This window comes from Atheta coriaria, unplaced genomic scaffold, assembly GCF_025399875.1.
Source record: "Atheta coriaria isolate IRGN ID8LTWV9N9 unplaced genomic scaffold, Caltech_Dcor_3.1 hic_scaffold_2_pilon, whole genome shotgun sequence".
Taxonomy (NCBI): Eukaryota; Metazoa; Arthropoda; class Insecta; order Coleoptera; family Staphylinidae; genus Dalotia; species Dalotia coriaria.
Genome location: NW_027045444.1, coordinates 5,218,399 through 5,239,894, shown reverse-complemented (window position 1 = coordinate 5,239,894; position 21,496 = coordinate 5,218,399). Strand labels below are relative to the sequence as shown.

The 21,496-nt window shown below is 33.9% G+C and overlaps 2 protein-coding genes across 2 annotated transcripts; one reads left to right on the top strand and one right to left on the bottom strand.

Annotated features, from left to right (window-relative positions):
- Positions 1–872: 872 nt before the first annotated feature.
- On the bottom strand, positions 873–10,496 carry LOC135801205 (ATP-binding cassette sub-family D member 1-like). The gene is given in 4 exon segments (XM_065314596.1): positions 873–1,045; positions 1,347–2,417; positions 2,420–2,957; positions 9,569–10,496. Coding segments are annotated over 3 exon segments (1,686 nt in total). The 5' UTR covers positions 2,862–2,957; positions 9,569–10,496.
- A 4,697-nt stretch (positions 10,497–15,193) lies between these two features.
- On the top strand, positions 15,194–20,850 carry LOC135800822 (uncharacterized). Its single transcript, XM_065314155.1, is given in 9 exon segments — positions 15,194–15,565; positions 15,622–15,721; positions 15,826–16,131; positions 17,017–17,355; positions 17,420–18,085; positions 18,088–18,271; positions 18,328–19,559; positions 19,618–19,710; positions 20,007–20,850. Coding segments are annotated over 9 exon segments (3,303 nt in total). The 5' UTR covers positions 15,194–15,545; the 3' UTR covers positions 20,370–20,850.
- The last annotated feature ends 646 nt before the right edge of the window (positions 20,851–21,496 follow it).

Below are 21,496 nucleotides of genomic sequence, written 5' to 3'. Positions count from 1 at the left end.
TATAGATAATTTAATTGGCTTTAATTTGAAATATAATTTATTATTGTAGTGTTAATATTACGTTTGTTATTAACAATTTAGTGAACAATTTTGTGATTTTTGAGATTAAAATTGAAAAAATGTTAATATTTTTAGTTTGATCATTATTTATGGACATACTGTATACTGAACGAGGATTATTAATATACAAGGTGATAGATAATTTAATTGGCTTCAATTTGAGATGTAATTTGTTGTTATAGTATAAAAATTGCGTTTGTTATTAATAATTTTGTGAGAAGATGCATTTTTATAGTATTTTTATGTTTCTTGTTTTTAAATTGTTATTCATGGCCATACTGTATATTAATTATTATGTTTATAGATATGAGGTGATAGGTAATTTAACCAGCTTCAATTTAATATATAATTTATAGTTATAATCTTAAAATTGTAATTGTTATTAATAATTTTCCACAATTATCACATTTTTATAGATTTTTACAGCGCACAAAACAAAGTTCAATGTTTAAACAAATTTTACGACCACCCAGTATACAAAAACAAAAAATGCTTCAACCAAAATTATAAACAATTTATCTGACTACAGTTTAAAACAAAATTCATCATCGTAGCGCAAAAATTACGCCCGTTATAAACAATTTACCTTGAAACCTCAAATATAATCATTTTTACTATTAAATTCCTTATCACAGCCACACTATCAACAAAAACCTGAATTTAATGATAATATATTATAAATAATCTAATTACCCAGACATACACATTAAATTTACAACTATAACATAAAAATTATACAAGTTATTAACAATTTTCCAATCTCCATCAAAAAAAGCACCAAATTAAAATAAATTACGAAGTTAATTATCAATTTACAAGATTCTGAATAGGGAGGATTTGCCACATCCATTGGGACCAGTGATCAATAAATGTTCGCCTGGTTGAAGGTGTAGGGACAAGGTGGGACACACTACGTCACAATTCGGTGTTACAATGGGGACGTTTTTAAGGACGATTTCGTTTGATGAGGTGTAGATTATCTTTCCTGGAACCCAAAAAAAGTATAAGAAAATTATTAGAAGTGATTCTAAGTCACTTAGAAAGACTCAGAATTTATTCTAAGACTCTTGGGATATCATGGAAACACGTTAAATCAATTTAGGTCATATTCTAAGTCTCTATATGACTTAGAATTTATTCTAGAAAACTTAGAATTTCTTAGAATGACTTAAAATCATCTTAGAATCCATTCTAAGTCCTTTAGAATATCTCAGAAACAAGGTAAATAATCTCAGAATCCATTCTAAGTCCCCTAAAAAGTCTCAGAATAACAAAAATCTCCCTACCTTTAGGTACAGGCTGGTCCCCTTTGAACTCAATCTGAAACCCACTCTTGATATCATCCCCACCATTTTTCTGCACCACAGTCTTCGTATACTGCCCATTGGACACCTCCTCCAACACATGGAACATATTAGCAACCCTCGCAGTATGCCCAGCCAACTCCACAACATCCTTATACGAAGACATCAGTCTCTCCACGGCGTTACTCCCAGTAAGCAACAGATTCTTCGCGGTGGTAAAATAATGCGTGCGTTCAGATATAGAATCTCCATTCGGAGACCCACCCTGAACCATTATGGGCACATCCCCTGTACTTCCAACCACATTAGCAGCAAAAGAACTTTTACTTTCACTCTTAGAATTCTCCTCTCTGGTACTACCCCCACCACTTGTCGCATTCATCAAAATCGGCAGGGATACCACAACCATCCCAGTCCCACTCCACACATACTTCATCAAAAACTGCTCCAACATCACAAACCACAACTTGACCCCAAACATATGCTCCATATGCTGACACAGAATTCTGTAAGCATTCTTCAAATGTGACAACTCCACCTTCTGCCCACCATAGAAAGCAATCTCCTCTGCATTGGTAACCAATCTGGTATGCACATGTCTAAGGTACCCTTTCTTCTCTGCTTCCTGGGCGACCAACTGTCCGAATCTAGGACTGACCAGTCTCAGAATCAACGCGGAAACAACCACAACCGCACTAATCAAAATAGGTCCTGTGATAATATTCGCATTTCTACTCCTGGTCAAATTCGCCAGGGCAATCGCCATCAATAAAATATCAAACAACGGTTTCGTAATCTGACCATAAAGATGACTCACAGTATTCGCCACAATTTCTATGTCATCCGTTAATCTTTGCGCGCAGTTATCCAACCTGCCATCCAAGACTGTCACTCGGTAGTAGCTTTGATTCTTGAAGTATAACTGGTAACTATGGTTGACCAATCTGGTCCTGAACGCCAGAGCAATTCGCGATTCTAAGTATTTGATCATGGAGTTGATGAAGGTTGCAGGTATGGCGACTCCGAACCACTTGAGGAGTTGTCTAATGAAGTTTTGGGTTCTTTCCGCACGATGTATTTGACTATGGCGCCCTCTAGGTTCGCCACGTAGATGCTTAGGAAGGTCCGCAGGAAGAGGAACATGGTGTGACCACTCAAAAGTGCGGTTTCTGTGCAGAATAGGTTGGGGATCATGATGCGGACCAGTTTGAGGAATTGTAGGATGAAGGTAAAGTTTAGGGCGGGGATGTTTTTGCGTAGGCGGGAGCGGATACCTTTGGGTTCCGAGGGTTTTGATGGTAGGACAGGGACTAGGTTGTTGTTGACGCTGTCGTGTTGTTTGTTCGGTTTGTTGATGAGGGAGTCCACAAGGGGGTAGGCCACTTTCACGCCGTAGGTGATGAGGACGGCGCCGACGAATGCGCGGGAGAGGTTTTGGGGTGTCATGGCGGCGAGGACGCCATGACGCTCGAGGAGTTTTGAGAGTGTTGCTGGCATTTTTATCGTTGTTTTTTTTTAAGGTTTCTTAAATTTTATTAAGAAATGTTTGGTGGTATGCTGGGTTTTGGAGCTAGAAGGTGTTCTTCATGGTTCCTGAAATATAAATAGATATGATTTAGTTTATTTGAGGTTAGATTATGGTGTTTTGAGGTTATGTTATGTGGAAATGTGTGTTTTTTGTTAGTGGTTTAGAAAATTGCTGATTATTTGCACAAATTTTATGCGATTTTTATAAATTTGGTATGGAATAATAGCTGGTTAAATTGTTTATCAGCCTGGGTAATAATAATTTGATTAAATTTTGTTGCAAGGTGAGTTACAGGGTGTTAAAGTTTATATTTAACCAAATTTATGATAATTTTGGTAATAAAATGCATTTGGTTGGAAAATTAGGGATAAATTCTACAAAATTAACGCAAAAGTTATAAATGAAGCATAAAATAATAGCCAATGAAATAATCTATCACCCTGTGTTTCAATGTTTAATTTTGATCACTTTATAAGTCACTTTACAGGATGTTGAAGTTAATACTTGGCGAAAATCACAATTACTTAGTCATGAAAATGCACTATCTCATTAAAATACGTATTACTTTCTCAAATTTTACACTAAATTAATAAACTATGCATGAAATGAAAGACAGTTAAATTATCTATTACCTTGTTAATGAATATTGTGTTTAAAATGGTTTTTAAGATAATATACCGAGTGTTGAAGTTCATTTTATGATAATTTAGTCCAAAAATGCATTTTGTTAGAAAATTAATGATATTTTCTACAAATTTAACACAATTGTTATAAATTAAGCATAAAATAACAGCTATTTAAATAATGTATCATCCTATATATGAACATTTGACTTAAGTCAGTTTTTAAGTCAATTTACATGATGTTAAAGTTAATACTTGACAAAATTCACGATTATTCACTCATAAAAATACAATCTGCTAGAATATTACCTCACAAAACTTGTTAAAACTCTAAAAAAACTTCATAATCTCAACAAATATTATACATGACTTAATAAATCTTCCATACCAAACATTAAACCAAATTATTTCCACTACAAAAACCTTAAAAACACGAAAAATCCCCTAAAATGCCTCCCAACATCCAACAAGGACAACACTCATCGTTAAAAACAAATTGAAACATGACTTCTATTCTTAATTCGAAATTTTTTCGTGGTCACGGTTGGCGTCGCCTTCCAAATCCGTTGCGACATCCGCGCACGCAACCTGATTACCAAAACCAACATGGCCGCCGAATCAAGGACGGACGAGATACATATCCACATAATTCGATATGGTTATCATCAATAAACTACGGTGCGAGCGAGTTTCATTCCATTCCATAGCAATCAATTGCCCAATGAGTTGATTTTCAACTTTAAGACACATTTAAGACACAAGTGAGATTTCAACCGGTTCAGACGCGGTCATGGTGAATTAGTAAACCGCGGTGGTGTGGAGCAGTTGGTCTTCAACTCTAAATTGATTTATATTTAAACGCATTGCAACTTGCGAAAATGCAAGTGTAACAATTATGAAATGCGAAATAAAATTATGAACGCGACGTTCACTTTGCGCAATTTCCATTCGCGTATCGCGGCCATGCGCAGTGAATGCAAACATGCACCACGAGTAGGTAAACACTGGAAGCAGAAAAATATTACAACTTTGTGCGCTATTATTAAAATTAACACATTCATATCATCAGGTGTGTGATAATATGTGATGACTGTTACGATGCGTCCATGCTTCAAACACACAATTTTATTCCTCTGTTTTTTTTTTTAATTTTTTATTTATTTTTTATAAATAAATAATAATAATAATGATATTGTTAAAGAATGTGTAATTGTGCAGTGTAACCTTCTAGGTTTCTTGTGCACTGCTGGTCACCAGTGCGTTGCTGCATTTGTTGCGCTTATTTCGCCGATGATTGCAACAAAAATGTGTATTACGCTGTCATTACGCTCGGTGCCTTCTACACTTAGCCTCCAATCTCCCAGCGTAATCGGTTTCACCTTTTATAAGCTTCTTTTTCTTTAAGAAGTAAAGTGTATTTTGTCATAAATTCACTTTTTATTTGGTTTTTATTTAATGTTTTGAGTATGTATCAACTTTAACACCCTGTAAATATTTATCTGTTGATTGTTTATTGTTTGTTTATTGATGGTATGTTAGATGATATTATTAGGTTTAATTTTGTGTGAAATTTTGTTATTTGTTGTTAAATTTGTAGAAGTTATAAGAAATTAATTGATGTTTTGCATTTTTATCGTAAGTTTTTACTAATATGAACTTTAACACCCTGTAAATTGGAGTAAAAATTGTTTAAACAAAATTATTAATGAAAAAATTGGTAGATAATTTAACTGGCTGTTATTTTATGCCTAATTTATAGCTTTTCCATAAATTTTGTAGAAATTATCAGTAATGTTCTAACAAAATGCATTTTTAGGTTAAAATAATGTAATATAAACTTCAACACTCCGTAAATTATCTTAAAAACAATTTTCAACAAAATATTCATTACCAAGGTAATATATAATTTAACTATCTCTCATTTCATGCATAGTTTATTAATTTACCGTAAAATTTGAAAAAGTTATCATCAATTTTCCAAGCCATAAAATTTTAAGACCACATAATTAAAAATTAAACCTCACATTAACTTTAACACCCTGTAAACCATCTATAAACACATTTTTATAAACAAAACAATAACCCACCTCATAAACAATCTAATTACCTTCAATTCTACACCAAAATTTTTAAAATATCATAAAAATTATAAAAGTTATCAAAGAATTACTAAAACATAAACATTTCCTAACAAATTTTCCAAATATCAACTTTAACACCCTATAAACACCACCAAAAACACAAAAACTATTATTCATACAATACAAACCAACAGACAATTTATTCCTCTATAATCATATCTAAAAAATTTTGTCATAACCACAAAACTCACAGAGTTATCAAACAATTACTAAAAAATTTCATTGCGTCATCCACAATCTTGTCTAACAATTGACTTCAAAGTTTAAAGTAACAAGTTCAAGCACTCATTTATCCAATATAATTCCTACATAAAATAATCTCTAATATAACATTGTTCTAATACTCTACTCAATTAATATTAATAATAATAAAAAGTCTACTAAATGATCACACAAAATATAATGTAACATAATTTCTACTGTGATATGATATAATTGCTCATCGAATTGCACAATTAACCAGTCCAGAGGTCAAGATAAAATCACAAACACGTGTCAGTACACTGACAGAATCTCACAACATCAAAACAAAGTGACATTGAATCTTTTCCGCACTCAATTCATGCTTATTACGCGCATTTAACTTGAAAATTGCAATTTTTCTAATTTCTAATAAGTAATCAATTGAAATTTACCTCAGTATTAATTTTCTCCACTCACACAGACGTGTCGGGTATCGCACAATAATTGCATCAACGTTTACGACGCCTAATTTGTTAATTAGCGCCCGTATCGCGCGAATAATTGCCGCGTTAATTGCCGATCGGCACTCACACTTCACGTTGCAACTGGCGATCGCGGACGTTAATCACCGAGTAGTGTCGACGCGCTAGACACGGATAGGCGAATATTAATCGTTTATTATCAGCGGTGGTAAAATAGATATGGATAAATCTATTATTTGATTGAGTGCGGAGGTTTTGGGTGATAAGAGCAAGGACTTTGAGATTGCGGCGCGGTTTGTGGTGAATTTGATGTTGATTATGGAATATTTTCGTATTGTTGCATATTTTACTATCAAAAGTTATGTAAGTTGATGGGTAATTTATTTGGGTTTAATTTGATGTATGATTTGTTGTTGTATTGTTAAAATTGTGATTGTTATTAATAATTTTGTGGTGGTTTGCGTGTTTTGGTTAAAATGTGAAAATATTGATTTTTAGTTTGATTCATTTTGTGACCACTCTGTATATTAAAAGTATAATGTTCTTGCATAAAATTATAGATAATTTAATTGGCTTTAATTTGAAATATAATTTATTATTGTAGTGTTAATATTACGTTTGTTATTAACAATTTAGTGAACAATTTTGTGATTTTTGAGATTAAAATTGAAAAATGTTAATATTTTTAGTTTGATCATTATTTATGGACATACTGTATACTGAACGAGGATTATTAATATACAAGGTGATAGATAATTTAATTGGCTTCAATTTGAGATGTAATTTGTTGTTATAGTATAAAAATTGCGTTTGTTATTAATAATTTTGTGAGAAGATGCATTTTATAGTATTTTTATGTTTCTTGTTTTTAAATTGTTATTCATGGCCATACTGTATATTAATTATTATGTTTATAGATATGAGGTGATAGGTAATTTAACCAGCTTCAATTTAATATATAATTTATAGTTATAATCTTAAAATTGTAATTGTTATTAATAATTTTCCACAATTATCACATTTTTATAGATTTTACAGCGCACAAAACAAAGTTCAATGTTTAAACAAATTTTACGACCACCCAGTATACAAAAACAAAAATGCTTCAACCAAAATTATAAACAATTTATCTGACTACAGTTTAAAACAAAATTCATCATCGTAGCGCAAAAATTACGCCCGTTATAAACAATTTACCTTGAAACCTCAAATATAATCATTTTTACTATTAAATTCCTTATCACAGCCACACTATCAACAAAAACCTGAATTTAATGATAATATATTATAAATAATCTAATTACCCAGACATACACATTAAATTTACAACTATAACATAAAAATTATACAAGTTATTAACAATTTTCCAATCTCCATCAAAAAAAGCACCAAATTAAAATAAATTACGAAGTTAATTATCAATTTACAAGCAAACCATACACGCATACTTCAAAATTTCTTCACTACTCCTTAGAAAATTTAATTAACTTTAATATAACACATAAATTATTATGATTTATTGCATATTTTGACATTTCATGCGCAATTCCATCGCGCAATCCAGTTTTGATTTCTTACACGCTGAAATGTGTAACAATCGTTACATTTGTAACACATTTACCGCACACAATTGTTAACGCGTTAATTTAATGCTTTGCCGAGTCGACAATGCGATAAGTAAACAAACCTAACCAACACAATGTAGTAATAAACAAATACATAACCGGCTGCCGAAAAAATCCGTCTTATATTATGAGTTACAAGGTGTTTCAAGAAGGATTTTTAGGTCATCCGCGTTAGCGAGTCAATGACACAGTGCACAGTACTTTTAATAAGTGGATAAAAGTCGCGAGACGAGCGCAAATTATAATTAACGCTCAATGCCACATTGAAAATTGCTGCGAACGTGCTGCCGATTGTGAAATTTACGCGACGTGTCGTCAACGACAAGAAACAAAAGAGTTGAAGAGGCAAGAGTTTTTGAAAATTGATTAGGACATGTTGTGGATGGGTAATTAACGCGGTGATATGATAATTAAGCGTTTAAGTTTACTTGGAATGGAAAAGTTTGCAATTTTGAATGAAATTGTTTATAATAAGCGGAGTTTTTGCGCTATGAGCATGAATTATGTCTTAAACGAAAGACAGTGATTAGTGTGGCAGGAAAATGCAAATAATTAATGAGTTTTAAATTTTCAAAAGTGAAAAATACTTAAAAATGTGTTTTTGGTGGAAATTTGTTTATAATATTCGTAATTATTGTACTACAACAATAAAATATATCTTAAATTAAAGCCAATTAAATATTCTATAAGTGTATGCAAGAATATTTTAAATTTGATATACAGGGTGGCCATAATATGTAATTAAATGTGTGTCATGTATAATTTCATTTTTTAGTCTCAAAATTCTGAATTTCGTCAATAAATTGTTAATAATAAACGCAATTTTGGCACTAGGATAACAAATTGTATCTTAAATTAAAGATAAATAAATTATCGAGCGAACTGTTCAATAGTAATTCATATTTGATATACAGGGCGATCATAATAATTGATTAAACATGTATTTAACATGTAAACACTAAATTGTTAATAACTAACGCAATTTTGGTACCATAACAACAAATAATATCTCATATGGAAGCCAATTGAATTATCTATCACTCTGTGTATTAATATTCAATGCTTAATATACAGTATGTTCATAAATAATGTCTAAACTGAAAATATTACCATTTTTTAAATTTTAATCTCAAAAAAACGAAAGTGTTCACTAAATTGTTAATAACAAACGTATTATTAACACTACAATAATAAATTATATCTCAAATTAAAGCCAATTAAATTATCTATCATCCTATAAAACAATATTAAACTTTTAAAATACAGAGTGACCTCAAAATTAAATCAAACTAAAACTATAATATTTTAATACTATAACCACAAAATTATTAATAACAACCGCAATTTTCACACTACAACAACAAATTATACCTCAAAATAAACCCAATTAAACAATCAACAACACCCTATACAAATATTCAACCCCACATATACAGGGTACCCAAAAAATCAAATTAAAATCAAATTAAACAAAAAAAAAGCATCAAATATCATTAACTCTCAAACAAAAACTAATAACTCTCTTAAAAAAAGACTTAATAACATAAATTTGTGAAATTTAACGTATTATGCTCCATGTTACAACATCAACGTGCGTCAATGGCCGAAAAAAACTATCTCACCTTTGCAATCAAGCGTATCTCGACGAATAGTCTGCGTTGATCCTTGGATTGACGTCAATGAATCCAAATCCACCAAATTCATAGCAATAAAATACCCAAACATAAATCGTTCACCAATTAAATTAAAATTAATTTAAATATAAACACACACAGATTACAACAACATTCGACACACAAACAAAGCACAAGAAATCCTATTGTATGACTAATCGAATCAACGACAATCAGACAATCGAATGTTTGTCGAACAAGTCACGCCGGGAATGACTCAAGATAATCAACACGCAAATTTTAAATGATCACATGTTGTTACACTGTTGTTTTCGACCGAATCGTGGATTTGTTTGGGGCGTCGAAGGCGAGTAGTGAAACAGCTGAGCGTCGCGGGGTCGCGGCGCAACTGACGCGGACTGACTGTGTGGTGTGTGTAGTGTGTGTGGCTTGCTGTTGTTGACTGCTCGCGATGGATGTGGGATACAATGTGTGCTTCTCACTTGATCTTATGGGAGTGTGGAAGAGTGTGTCTCGTTCTGTGTGTCTGCGGCGTGTGCGCAGAGTGGCAGGAGGCCAGCAGGAGTTCAGTTCAACACATGCGCATGCATAGTGGAACGATACAGTTTCGTACTCACTCTCTATCACTCTCGATTGTGACGCATGACGCAATAACAACTTTACCGATTTTATGTATACGGTGGAGGAGAAGAGATGCAGTTTGGGTGAGTTGTGACGCTTGTGACTTGCATTTTGCAGGCGTTGCGGTGGATTGTTACATATTGGAGTACGTGAGGTTAGTGGTTGTCATTCTGGTTGTCATTTGTTGTATACTAACGCCACTGGTACATTGCGGTGGGATTTAGAACTATGTGAGGGTGAAGTGCGTAGGTAGATGTCAAAAATGTCATTTTCGTTGTGATTTGACAGTTTTCACCTGAAATTAAGTTTTTAGTTGTTTTTAATAGTTATAAACACAAATTTGGTGAGTTTAATATATAGTTAACTATAATTTACTTACCTAAACATTGAAATATCAGTTCAATGTCTGTTTTTGTCTGGTAAATCATGACTTTGATGTAAATTTATATTAAATCTAACCTTGTTCTTTGATAAACTGCAATTTATGACTGAATATTCAATTAATCTAATTAATTTAACTAATATTCATGCAATTCTAACCTTTGTGATGTTTTTTTGTTGTGTTTTATGTTTTATTTTTTATTTTGTGAGTCTTTTGATGTTTTGCTGCGTGTTTTGTGCTTTGTGCTTGTCATTCACTAACGCCACTGTCACATTGCGGCAATATTCAGAACTAAATGACTATAAACTGCGCATGCGTACATAAAAATGTCATTATAATGACATTACGTGTTTTTTTATTTAAAAAAATAGTTGTTATCACTTAAAAACACAAATTTTATGAATATAATAAACAATTACCATTAATTTACTTACCTGAGCATTGAATTATCACTTCAATGCCTCTTTAATAATGATAAATAATTAATTTATTATATAAATTTAATAAAACCTAACCTTGTTCATTCATAAACGTTGATTCATACCAAAATATTCAATTAATTCAATTAATATTCATAGATTTTAAATTTTTTCCACTGTTTTTTGTGTGTTTGACTTTAAACTTTGTGGTCGGCGTGTCCTTGAAGCAGTTGTGTGTTAGTTTAGCACGTAAATGATAAAATTAGACAAACATTTTATTGTAACTTGGCTCAGTTATCTAAACATTCAAACATAGACCCACTTTTTGTTCCTCTTCTCGGTATTTTTTTTTTGGGTGTGTGCTAATTGTTTTCATTTACGTCTTTTCCACATTTTTTATTAATTTTTTGGTTGATTATACATTAATTTCTCATTAAAGTTTTTGTTAAATTTTACATTTCGTGGGATAAATTGGTGCTAAATTACGAAAATAATAATAAAATAAGTTTAATTAAAGTTTTTGATGGTTTCTAGTTGACGCAATCGGGAATATTGCGTTTTATGGCTTTTTTTACGTCAAAGTTCATTAAATTAATGAAAAAATTGTTTTAAAATGTTGCTATTTGATGCGATTAATGATTTAAACAGTTAATTTCGTGCCGTACCTTAAAATTATTGAGAAATTCGCGCGAAAAACGAAAATTACGCAAGAAAACTAATAAAATCAATAATAGTTATAAACACAAATTTGGTGAGTTTAATATATAGTTAACTATAATTTACTTACCTAAACATTGAAATATCAGTTCAATGTCTGTTTTTGTCTGGTAAATCATGACTTTGATGTAAATTTATATTAAATCTAACCTTGTTCTTTGATAAACTGCAATTTATGACTGAATATTCAATTAATCTAATTAATTTAACTAATATTCATGCAATTCTAACCTTTGTGATGTTTTTTTGTTGTGTTTTATGTTTTATTTTTTATTTTGTGAGTCTTTTGTGTTTTGCTGCGTGTTTTGTGCTTTGTGCTTGTCATTCACTAACGCCACTGTCACATTGCGGCATAATTCAAAACTAAAAGACTATAAACTGCGCATGCGTACATAAAAATGTCATTTTACTTGACATTTCGTGTTTTTTATCTAAAAAAATAGTTATTATCAATTAAAAACACAAATTTTATGAATATAATAAACAATTACCATTAATTTACTTACCTGAGCATTGAAATATCACTTCAATGTCCCTATTACAAAAAGAAATAATTAATTTTAATATAAATCTATTATAAAACCTAACCTTGTTCATTCATAAACGTTGATTCATACCAAAATATTCAATTAATTCAATTAATATTCATAGATTTTAAATTTTTTCCACTGTTTTTTGTGTGTTTGACTTTAAACTTTGTGGTCGGCGTGTCCTTGAAGCAGTTGTGTGTTAGTTTAGCACGTAAATGATAAAATTAGACAAACATTTTATTGTAACTTGGCTCAGTTATCTAAACATTCAAACATAGACGCGGCTTTTTGTTCCTCTTCTCGGTATTTTTTTTCGGTGTGTGCTAATTGTTTTCATTTACGTCTTTTGGATAATTTTACCATTTTTTTCTTTTTTCTTTGCTTGATTAAACATTAATTTCTCATTAAACTTTTTGTTAAATTTTACATTTCGTGAGATAAATTGGTGCTAAATTACGAAAATAATAATAAAATGTGTTTAATTAAAGTTTTTGATGGTTTCTAGTTGACGCAATCGGGAATATTGCGTTTTATGGCTTTTTTTACGTCAAAGTTCATTAAATTAATGAAAAAATTGTTTTAAAATGTTGCTATTTGATGCGATTAATGATTTAAACAGTTAATTTCGTGCCGTACCTTAAAATTATTGAGAAATTCGCGCGAAAAACGAAAATTACGCAAGAAAACTAATAAAATCAATTTATTTTCATTGATTTTTAAAAGTTTTTTCCAATAAATAATTGCAAAATTGTTTAATTTACTCTTAAATAAGTTTATTAAACAATTTATTGCATAAAAACCTGGAATTTGTTGTTTTCAAAGCCGTGGAACAGAAAAACATCGCGTTTTTATTCATTATTTTCTTAAATTTCTTCCAACTGCGACAAAAACAGTCTCAAAACATACGTAATTAAATTGTTTATCACTTCACATGTTAACTCCATAAAAAGAGAGTTTTCTGACCTCAAAAACGCAGCAAAAACATCAAAATTGAGAAGATTTAAAAAAAAAATCAAATAAGATTGAATTTTTACGTGAAATTTTATACTTTTCTCATTAATAGCATGCAAAATCTCTAAAACAACCGTAGAATGTCATTATTTTAATGTTTAAAACATAAAAAAATAGAAATTTGACATTTTCTATTGGTAGTCATGCGAAACATAACCTCATCAGAAAAAAATCCCTAGATTTCACAAATTTGACAGTTGTAAAGTGAAACTTAATTTTCCAACCTATAAATCACTTAATCTGCATTTAATGCGCTGAAAAACGACGCACAGAGATAAATTACAGGCGAATAAATGCTGGAAATCGAAACTGCTAAAGAAGCAGGTGGTATATCGCAGCTAATTGCACATAATGACCTTTTCAACTACATCTTAACTCGCATATCTTAAGTTGGCGTGTATACTTGGAGTCAAAGAACCTGGACAAGTTTCGTGTATGCTTAAAGTCAAAGTAAGTTAAAGTTAAACTTTGAGAAGGTAAGTAAGTAACTTTCATTTTCTTTTTCGTCGATGTATGTATGCGCATGTGCAGCGCGTTTTCCGTTTCCTGTTGCCACCTTCACTGCATCGCGTGCGATTCGTCATTTCGTGTCTTATTTGTGTGTACCAACTCGTAGTTTGTTCGAAAGTGAATTTTATTGTTGGGATTATGCGCAATTTCAGCCGGCGTACAATATGTGCACTTCCGCGTTGATCGATGAGAGAGAAATTTAAATATTACTTAGTTGATTGAGGTGATAGTGTAATTTGTGTTTTGATTGCGTGCGAGTGCGAGTTTGGTTGTTGAGACAATTGCAATCGGTTGTTTTGACTGAACGCGGTTTGCTGGTCGAGTTTTTTTAGGTTGTTTGCGCAATCTGGGACGTGTTTTAATTGTTGGTCATTATTATTAACATCATTGGCGTAATATGTTTGTAAAATATCGGAATATCGACGTATAATGTTGTTATTTTTGTTGATGTTGAATTATTTTTGAGTAAAATGACATAAAAAGCGTAAAAACTTACATTTATTTCGGGATTTTAGGTTAAAAACTTGTTTTTTCGATGATTTTACTTAAAATGGGTTTATTGTGTGACATCTGTCAAAAAGGTTATCTAGGGATATTAATTTTGGTTAGTTCTGCATGGCTACCAACTTATTTTTTTATCTAGGGATGTTTTTTTCCATTTAGGGTAATTTTGCATGGTTACCAACTTAGTTTTTTTTATCTAGGGATGTTTTTTTTTTCATTCAGGGTAGTTTTTTTACTACTACCAACCTATTTTTTCCTAGGGGATTTATTTTCGATTTAGGGTAGTTTCTCATGTCTACCAACTTAATTTCTTACTAAATTTCTATCTGAAATTTGTCTCTGGTATTAATTTAATCTACTTAACGGTTTTTATTCATCAATCAACTGTACTTAACTTGCTCAACAGCTCTGGCTACAAAATAAACGAAATCCAAACAGTGTATCAGCGAGATCGTATCTTTTTATTGCTTTTAAGCCTCGCGGCGTTCCTCATAAGTCATGCGGAAGAAGAAATCGAACAAGAAAGACAAAAGTTCGTTGAACTTTCTTTTCGTCGACTTAACACATAAAATAAGTCCAAACGAAAGTCTTCCAAATGATTTATACTCAATAAAACTTCCTAGAGACTCTAAAAACGTTTTTTAACGTTTTAAACAATAGATTATAAATAATATTTATTTTGTTTATACTTTCACTTAAAATTTATGACGTGTTTATATTTCCAGTTAAATTTTATGATCATCAGCATAAAATTTTACTGGTTTTTAAAGTTTTTATTATTAATTTAATATTTTTTCATTTTGAAACACTCAGTATACTAATATCACTAAATATTTTACAGGTTGGTAGTATTTCACCGGTCGTTAATGTTCGTGTTAATTCGTTTAGTTGTAATAATGTCACCGCTAGAGGGCTTGCGATTAGTTTCCTGACACAAATGGCCGCCGCATCGCGTTGACTTACATCAATCGCATCAGAAATTCATCGATTATAATCAATCGCGAGTGTTGTAAACTCTTAAATAGTGTGTAATCAGTAGACGGATAACTATTCTAAGTGCGCGTATAGGTGTCAGCTTATTTACCGCCCCGGATGGACACTAGTCGGGTCGCAACCGGACGCATTGCTCTTCGCCGCTGGGCTTACGTGATGTTTATGTCAACAACAATGGCGGATCCGACGTGTTTTGTTTAGCAAAAATAGTGCGATTTTCGTGGATTACTAATTGAATACACACACGATACCAGAGTCATTAGTCACCCGGCGAGAAAATGGCCGAGTCAAAGCCTCGGTATGTTTTTTCACGTAATATTAAATAATATTTCTTAATATTTTTATTTGTTGCAGGATTATGGTGTTTAGGCCTAGTTATGATGAGTTTAAGAACTTTTCCAAGTATATTGAACACATGGAGAGTATGGGGGCACATAAAGCAGGCCTAGCTAAGGTATTACACTTATATTTTAGATTTAAAATCAAAAATTTCATAACTTTACATAAAATGCCATAAATTTCACATAAAAACAAAAATTAATTTGTTTTTGTTGATAGGTAATACCTCCAGAAGAATGGGTGCCTAGAAAAGCCGGTTATGATGTAGATAAACTACATATTGACATCCCGGCACCTATCTGTCAAGTGGTGACAGGCAAACAAGGCTTGTATCAGCAGATTAACATTCAGAAGAAAGCAATGACTGTGAAGCAATATCGCGATTTGGCTAACTCATCGCAGTACTGCACGCCACGGCACTTTGATTACGAAGATCTCGAGCGGAAGTACTGGAAAAACATCACCTATGTTGCGCCGATTTACGGCGCTGATGTTAGTGGCACTTTAACTGATCCAGAAGTTGAAGTAAGTGAATTTTTGTGATATTTTTAGTTATAATTTTAACAATAAGCAACAGAGAGTAAATATTTTGATTGGTGTTGATAAAGAGTTTAATTCTGTGTTTATTTATGTTGGAATTAGGAGGATTGGAGGTTTATTTTAGGAGTTATTGACAAATAACGCGAGTTTGTTGAAATTTTAGTAAATTTGTTAGTTTGTTTGTTTTTTGCTTGTAATTTTTAAAATATTGATTGAATGTTTAATTTTTTTGTTTTATTAGATGCAGAATTTAATTCTTTATCTAGTAATCTTTAAATTATGCTGATTATAACTTTGTGGGAAAAGTTACTAAGCAAAATTTGAGTAATTTCGAGTTTTTTTAAGGAAAAATTTTAGTTTTTGCCTCATATCTTCCAAATTATTTGTTTAAAACGCAAATTGTTTTCATCAGTAGATGCAGAATTTAATTCTTTGTCTAATTGCATATGAATTGTAAAATTTATAACTTTGTGCAAAAAGTTATTTAGCAAAATTTGAGTCATTTCGAGGTTTTTGTAAAGAAATTTGCAATTTTTTCTTCATAACTTCGAAATTATTGGTTTAAAATGCAAACTTGTTTCAATATTAGACGCAGATTTTAATTCTGTATCTAATAATATATAAATTGCACAGATTACAACTTTGTGTAAGAAGTTATTAAGAAAAATTTGACGAGTTTCGCAGTTTTTTTCAACAAAATTTTAGTTTTTTCCTCATAACTTCCAAATTATTTGTACAAAATGCAAACTTCCTTCATTATTAGACACATAATTTAATACTGAACACACCACAATTCAAATAACAACCCTACCACTAATACTCTACGAATAATCAGTAAAAAATCTAACAATTTCTACGTTATTTTTCAAGGAATGGAACATAAACAAACTCGGAACAATCCTGGACTTAGTCAACGAAGACTACGGCATCTCAATTGAAGGCGTAAACACCGCCTACTTATACTTCGGCATGTGGAAGACCACCTTCGCCTGGCACACCGAAGACATGGACCTCTACAGCATCAATTACCTACACTTTGGCGCACCGAAAACATGGTACGCCATTCCCCCAGAACACGGCCGCCGATTAGAACGCCTCGCAAACGGATTCTTTCCTCCACTGGTAAAATCATGTCAAGCGTTCCTCCGGCACAAGATGACGCTGATCAGTCCACAGGTCCTCAAACAATATTCCATTCCATACAACAAGGTATAAAACACTTTAAAATAAAAATTAAAAAGTTTTGTGTTAAATATTTGTTATTAATTTGTAGATAACACAAGAAGAGGGTGAAATAATGATCACATTCCCCTACGGTTACCACGCCGGGTTTAATCACGGATTCAACTGCGCGGAAAGCACGAATTTCGCCGCGCCCAGATGGGTGGAGTACGGCAAACGCGCATCACACTGCACATGCTCCAAAGACATGGTGAAGATCTCCATGGACACATTTGTGAAGCGTTTCCAACCCGAACGCTATGAGAAATGGCTGCAAGGCTGTGATATCGGACCGCATCCGGAGGAACCCAATCGCCAGGTGGCAGCACCTCACCCCAACGCGTTGGACATCCTGTGTAATAAAAACAATCCGGAATTACCGTCGAATTTCACGCTGCCGAAGAAACCCGGCCGCAAGGGTAAAAACTTCAACAATATGAATTTATCTCTAATGGAATTCTCACCGGAGTTACAAAGGCAAATCATAGAGGAGGATATGGCGGATGCGGCGGCTGGAAGGGATGACGTAGCGCCCGATGAGCAACAGATGGAAGTCCTCGAGGATATCTGGCTGAAAGCAGGGGAGATTGAGATTGAAGACGCGACTGTCTACGATGATGGATACAAGGTCAACTCACCACATCGCAAGAAGGGTAAACGGAAAAAGGAGAAGAAGATGATTGGCGAACGGCGCAAGCGCACGAAAAAATTCCTGTTGACTTAGCACCGGAGGATATAAAACCAGTGGATATTTTTGCTGCTACGACGAGTTCCGGTGGGCAGGCGGAACCCAAGAAGATTTGCGGACCGATTATAGCGCCACCATTGACTCCAGCGAAGAAAAAAGCAGTGGAGTCAATTATCGCTCCGCCAATAATCAGAAATCCATTGGATATATTATCAGGTAGGCAACTTTCATTACATACATGTCAAAATAATATGTCATAATGTAAAATTTAGTTGTTGCAGTTAAAGAAGAGCCGCTAGAGGGCACCACGTCAATCGACGCCATCATTAAAAAAGCAGAACTTGAACACATTAATCACCTAAGAGTCAAAGAAGAAGAGGATGAGGATACACCACGACCGGATTACAACGGCGCATACTTGAACTTCCTCTCACAGGGGTCAACAGTGAGTAGAATACCTGGTTTACAGGTGAATAAAGACTACAATCGTAAAAAGTCACGAAAATCAGCGAATCCGAAAAACGTCAAGGATATAACCGTGCTCAGCGTGAAAGATTGCCCGAATCTACTCACAGCTGACCGAATGCCGGTGCTCTGCCGGCAGGAACACACAATGCCCGCCATTAAACTGGAGTATAACGAAATGCCTACGTTGAATCCAACTGTCAGCGCTGGTGGAAGTAATAGTAGTAGTAGTAGGGGTTTATATGAGCCGCAGAAGATCAAGATGATGCGCATACCGAAGAAGACCGACCGCTCGTCGCTAGATGACGCCTACATCCAGACCTCGGTGCTGCAGCAGCACGACGCCGCCCAGGAGCGCGCGCCGCCACCGTTCAACGTACGTATAGCCCACCTACCATCAACGTCCTCCGTTGATCCTCACACTAAGTTCACCTTCGTTGACGATGCCGCAGCAGCCGAGGCCGAGTTCGCACCCACACCGGCGGCGCCCGTCGAAATGCGCGCCGGGCGCAATCTCACCCACTCGCTGCTCGTCGCACAGCTCTCCACACAGCAGCTGGAGCAAATCCGCTTCGGGCATCAGGCTGAGCGCGTCCTGCGACAGCAGGTTAGCAACGAGCACGCCCAGGTCAGCCGAGCGATGAAAGCGCCCGACTCTCCAACGCCACCGCCACAGCAGCAACAGAATCAAAAGAAGTCGAGGCGGGCGAAGAAACCACGCGTGCGTAAACCAACACAACACGAACACCACGTAGAGGTTAAGCCGTATACCGCTGAGGATGAGCATTTGTATGCGCATTGTAGTAGTCGTCATCGGGTGGATAAGGTGCTTGTGCAGACGATTGAGAGTCAGTATGCGTTGGATGCTAGTGCGCATGTGCAGGTACATGATGATTTTAGTACGGAGCAGGCGGCGCTGGAGTTTGGTCATGGTGCGGGCGAGAGTGGGGAGCAAAATGTCAATGGGGATGCGGTTTATATGCTGGGGTCGTTGATTTATGCGCCTACGGGGGAGGAAACTATGAAAGAAGTTATTAAAGTATGTATAGTTATATATTATTTGATTAATTATTAATTTTATACTTGAATTATTTTAGACTGAACCTCTGGATCAAGAAGATGGTAAAAGTCAACATGACTTGACGATAGAGGAGCATGATCCTATGGAACACATGTCAAAACAGTATAATGTAAGTGTTTTTCTTTTATAATGTCGGTTTTTTTCACGGTTTTGTGATATAAAATGTCATTGAGTGACATTTGCGTATGTAAAGTTGCCTACATTGCAGCATAAGACTATGAAATGTCATATGCTGTCAGTCAAACATGTCAATGATGGCGCTGCTGCTGCAACGGCAAAGTTGTTAATTATTCGATTGCTCAAACGCTCGCTACGCCCTCTCTCAGCTAATCTCATAACTAAAATTGACACTTACTCATTTTTTACATAAAAATCATAATGTTTTAATTATTTTCCTTATTTTAGGCTGTAGTAAAAGGTATATGGGCAAAACGTGATGATGGTATCTACCGCAAAGGCCAAATCCTCCGCAGCGAGATCGGAATCCTCTGCAGTGTGTTACTCTTGCGTAATGGCGGTCTCCTCCTTGACGTCCCCCACTCCGAAGTAAGCCGTTTGGAACAATCCAGCACTACTACACCCACAAAACCACAGTTTGTTGTGGTGAAACACAATGGCCAGCTATACGATGGTCAACTCCTGGAAGAAACCACCCAAACTCTGCATCACGTGCAGTTTGACGATGGCGTTGTGCAATGTGTACCCGACGCTTGTATCTTGCCGCTGGGCTCGAAGTATCCGCAGCTCATCTCTCAGCTGACGGTTTAAACCTCCTCCTCCTACTTTTATTTCCTTTCCTTTCCTTACCTAGAATTTAATTGTGAATGTTTGAGAATGATTTCGTTTTATTTCTACATTTCGACAAGTATTTATTGCGTTGTATTATGTTCCGTGGATGACAGACACTGTGTGCGCGTGCGTGTTGGGCTCGAAATGATGGACGCATTGCTGCTTAGATTAAGACTGATTGTTGTGGATATTGTGCGCGGGCGAATATCTAGTACAAATTCAATCGTATTTGGTTCGATTACACGTGGTTGACTGTATGGTCTTAGCGAGAGCACTCACATTGTATATTTCCTCGATTGTATAACTGATGAACTTAGTGCTTACAATGTACGAGATTTCAAATGTATTTGATTGTTAATGACGTGTTGCGCGTTGTATGCGCGGATAACGATTATAAGATTAATAACATTGTACAGCCAGTAATTATGCTTGATTAATAGCCTTTTTCTAGTTAAGAAGATTGGGGTTTGTTTTATTTTGTGTCATTGTGATCTATTTTTAGGTTATTTTTCGGTTACAATGGATTTCTTCATTGTGATTGAAGTTGTTCGTTGTCCTGGTGAGGTTATGTTGTAGGAGAGGGGATTCTTTTCAACTTGTGAACCTTTTTGTTGTTTTAAACCCTACAAAAGTGCTACAAGTTGCCTACACAATTATATTTTACTCAAATTTGACTTTTTGTGGAAAATAGCCAGTATCTTTTATACTAGTAGATCAATTTAAAGTTTCTCAACGTCATATCATAGTTGAAGAGTTCTTTTATAATGTGAGTATATTCTTGATCCTTCAAGCTGCCGGCAATTGCCCTAAATTGATCGTCAAAAATAGATTTTTCAGTAACTTTTGTAATTGAGGTTAGAAAACAGCTCATATCTCATGTAATAACCTCGTATTTGCTGATTTTAATATCTTATATCATAGAGAATTTCCTGTAGATTAAGAATCTTCAATCCGTTCTTCTTTATTACTTTTAGTTTACGAGATATTCGCAATTGAAAAAAATGGTCAAAAAAACGAAAAATGTCACTTTTTAGCACTTTCAGTCACGTTTTTGGATCTTTTCCGGCACGAAATTAAATTATTTTTAATACTTATCAGATAGAGAA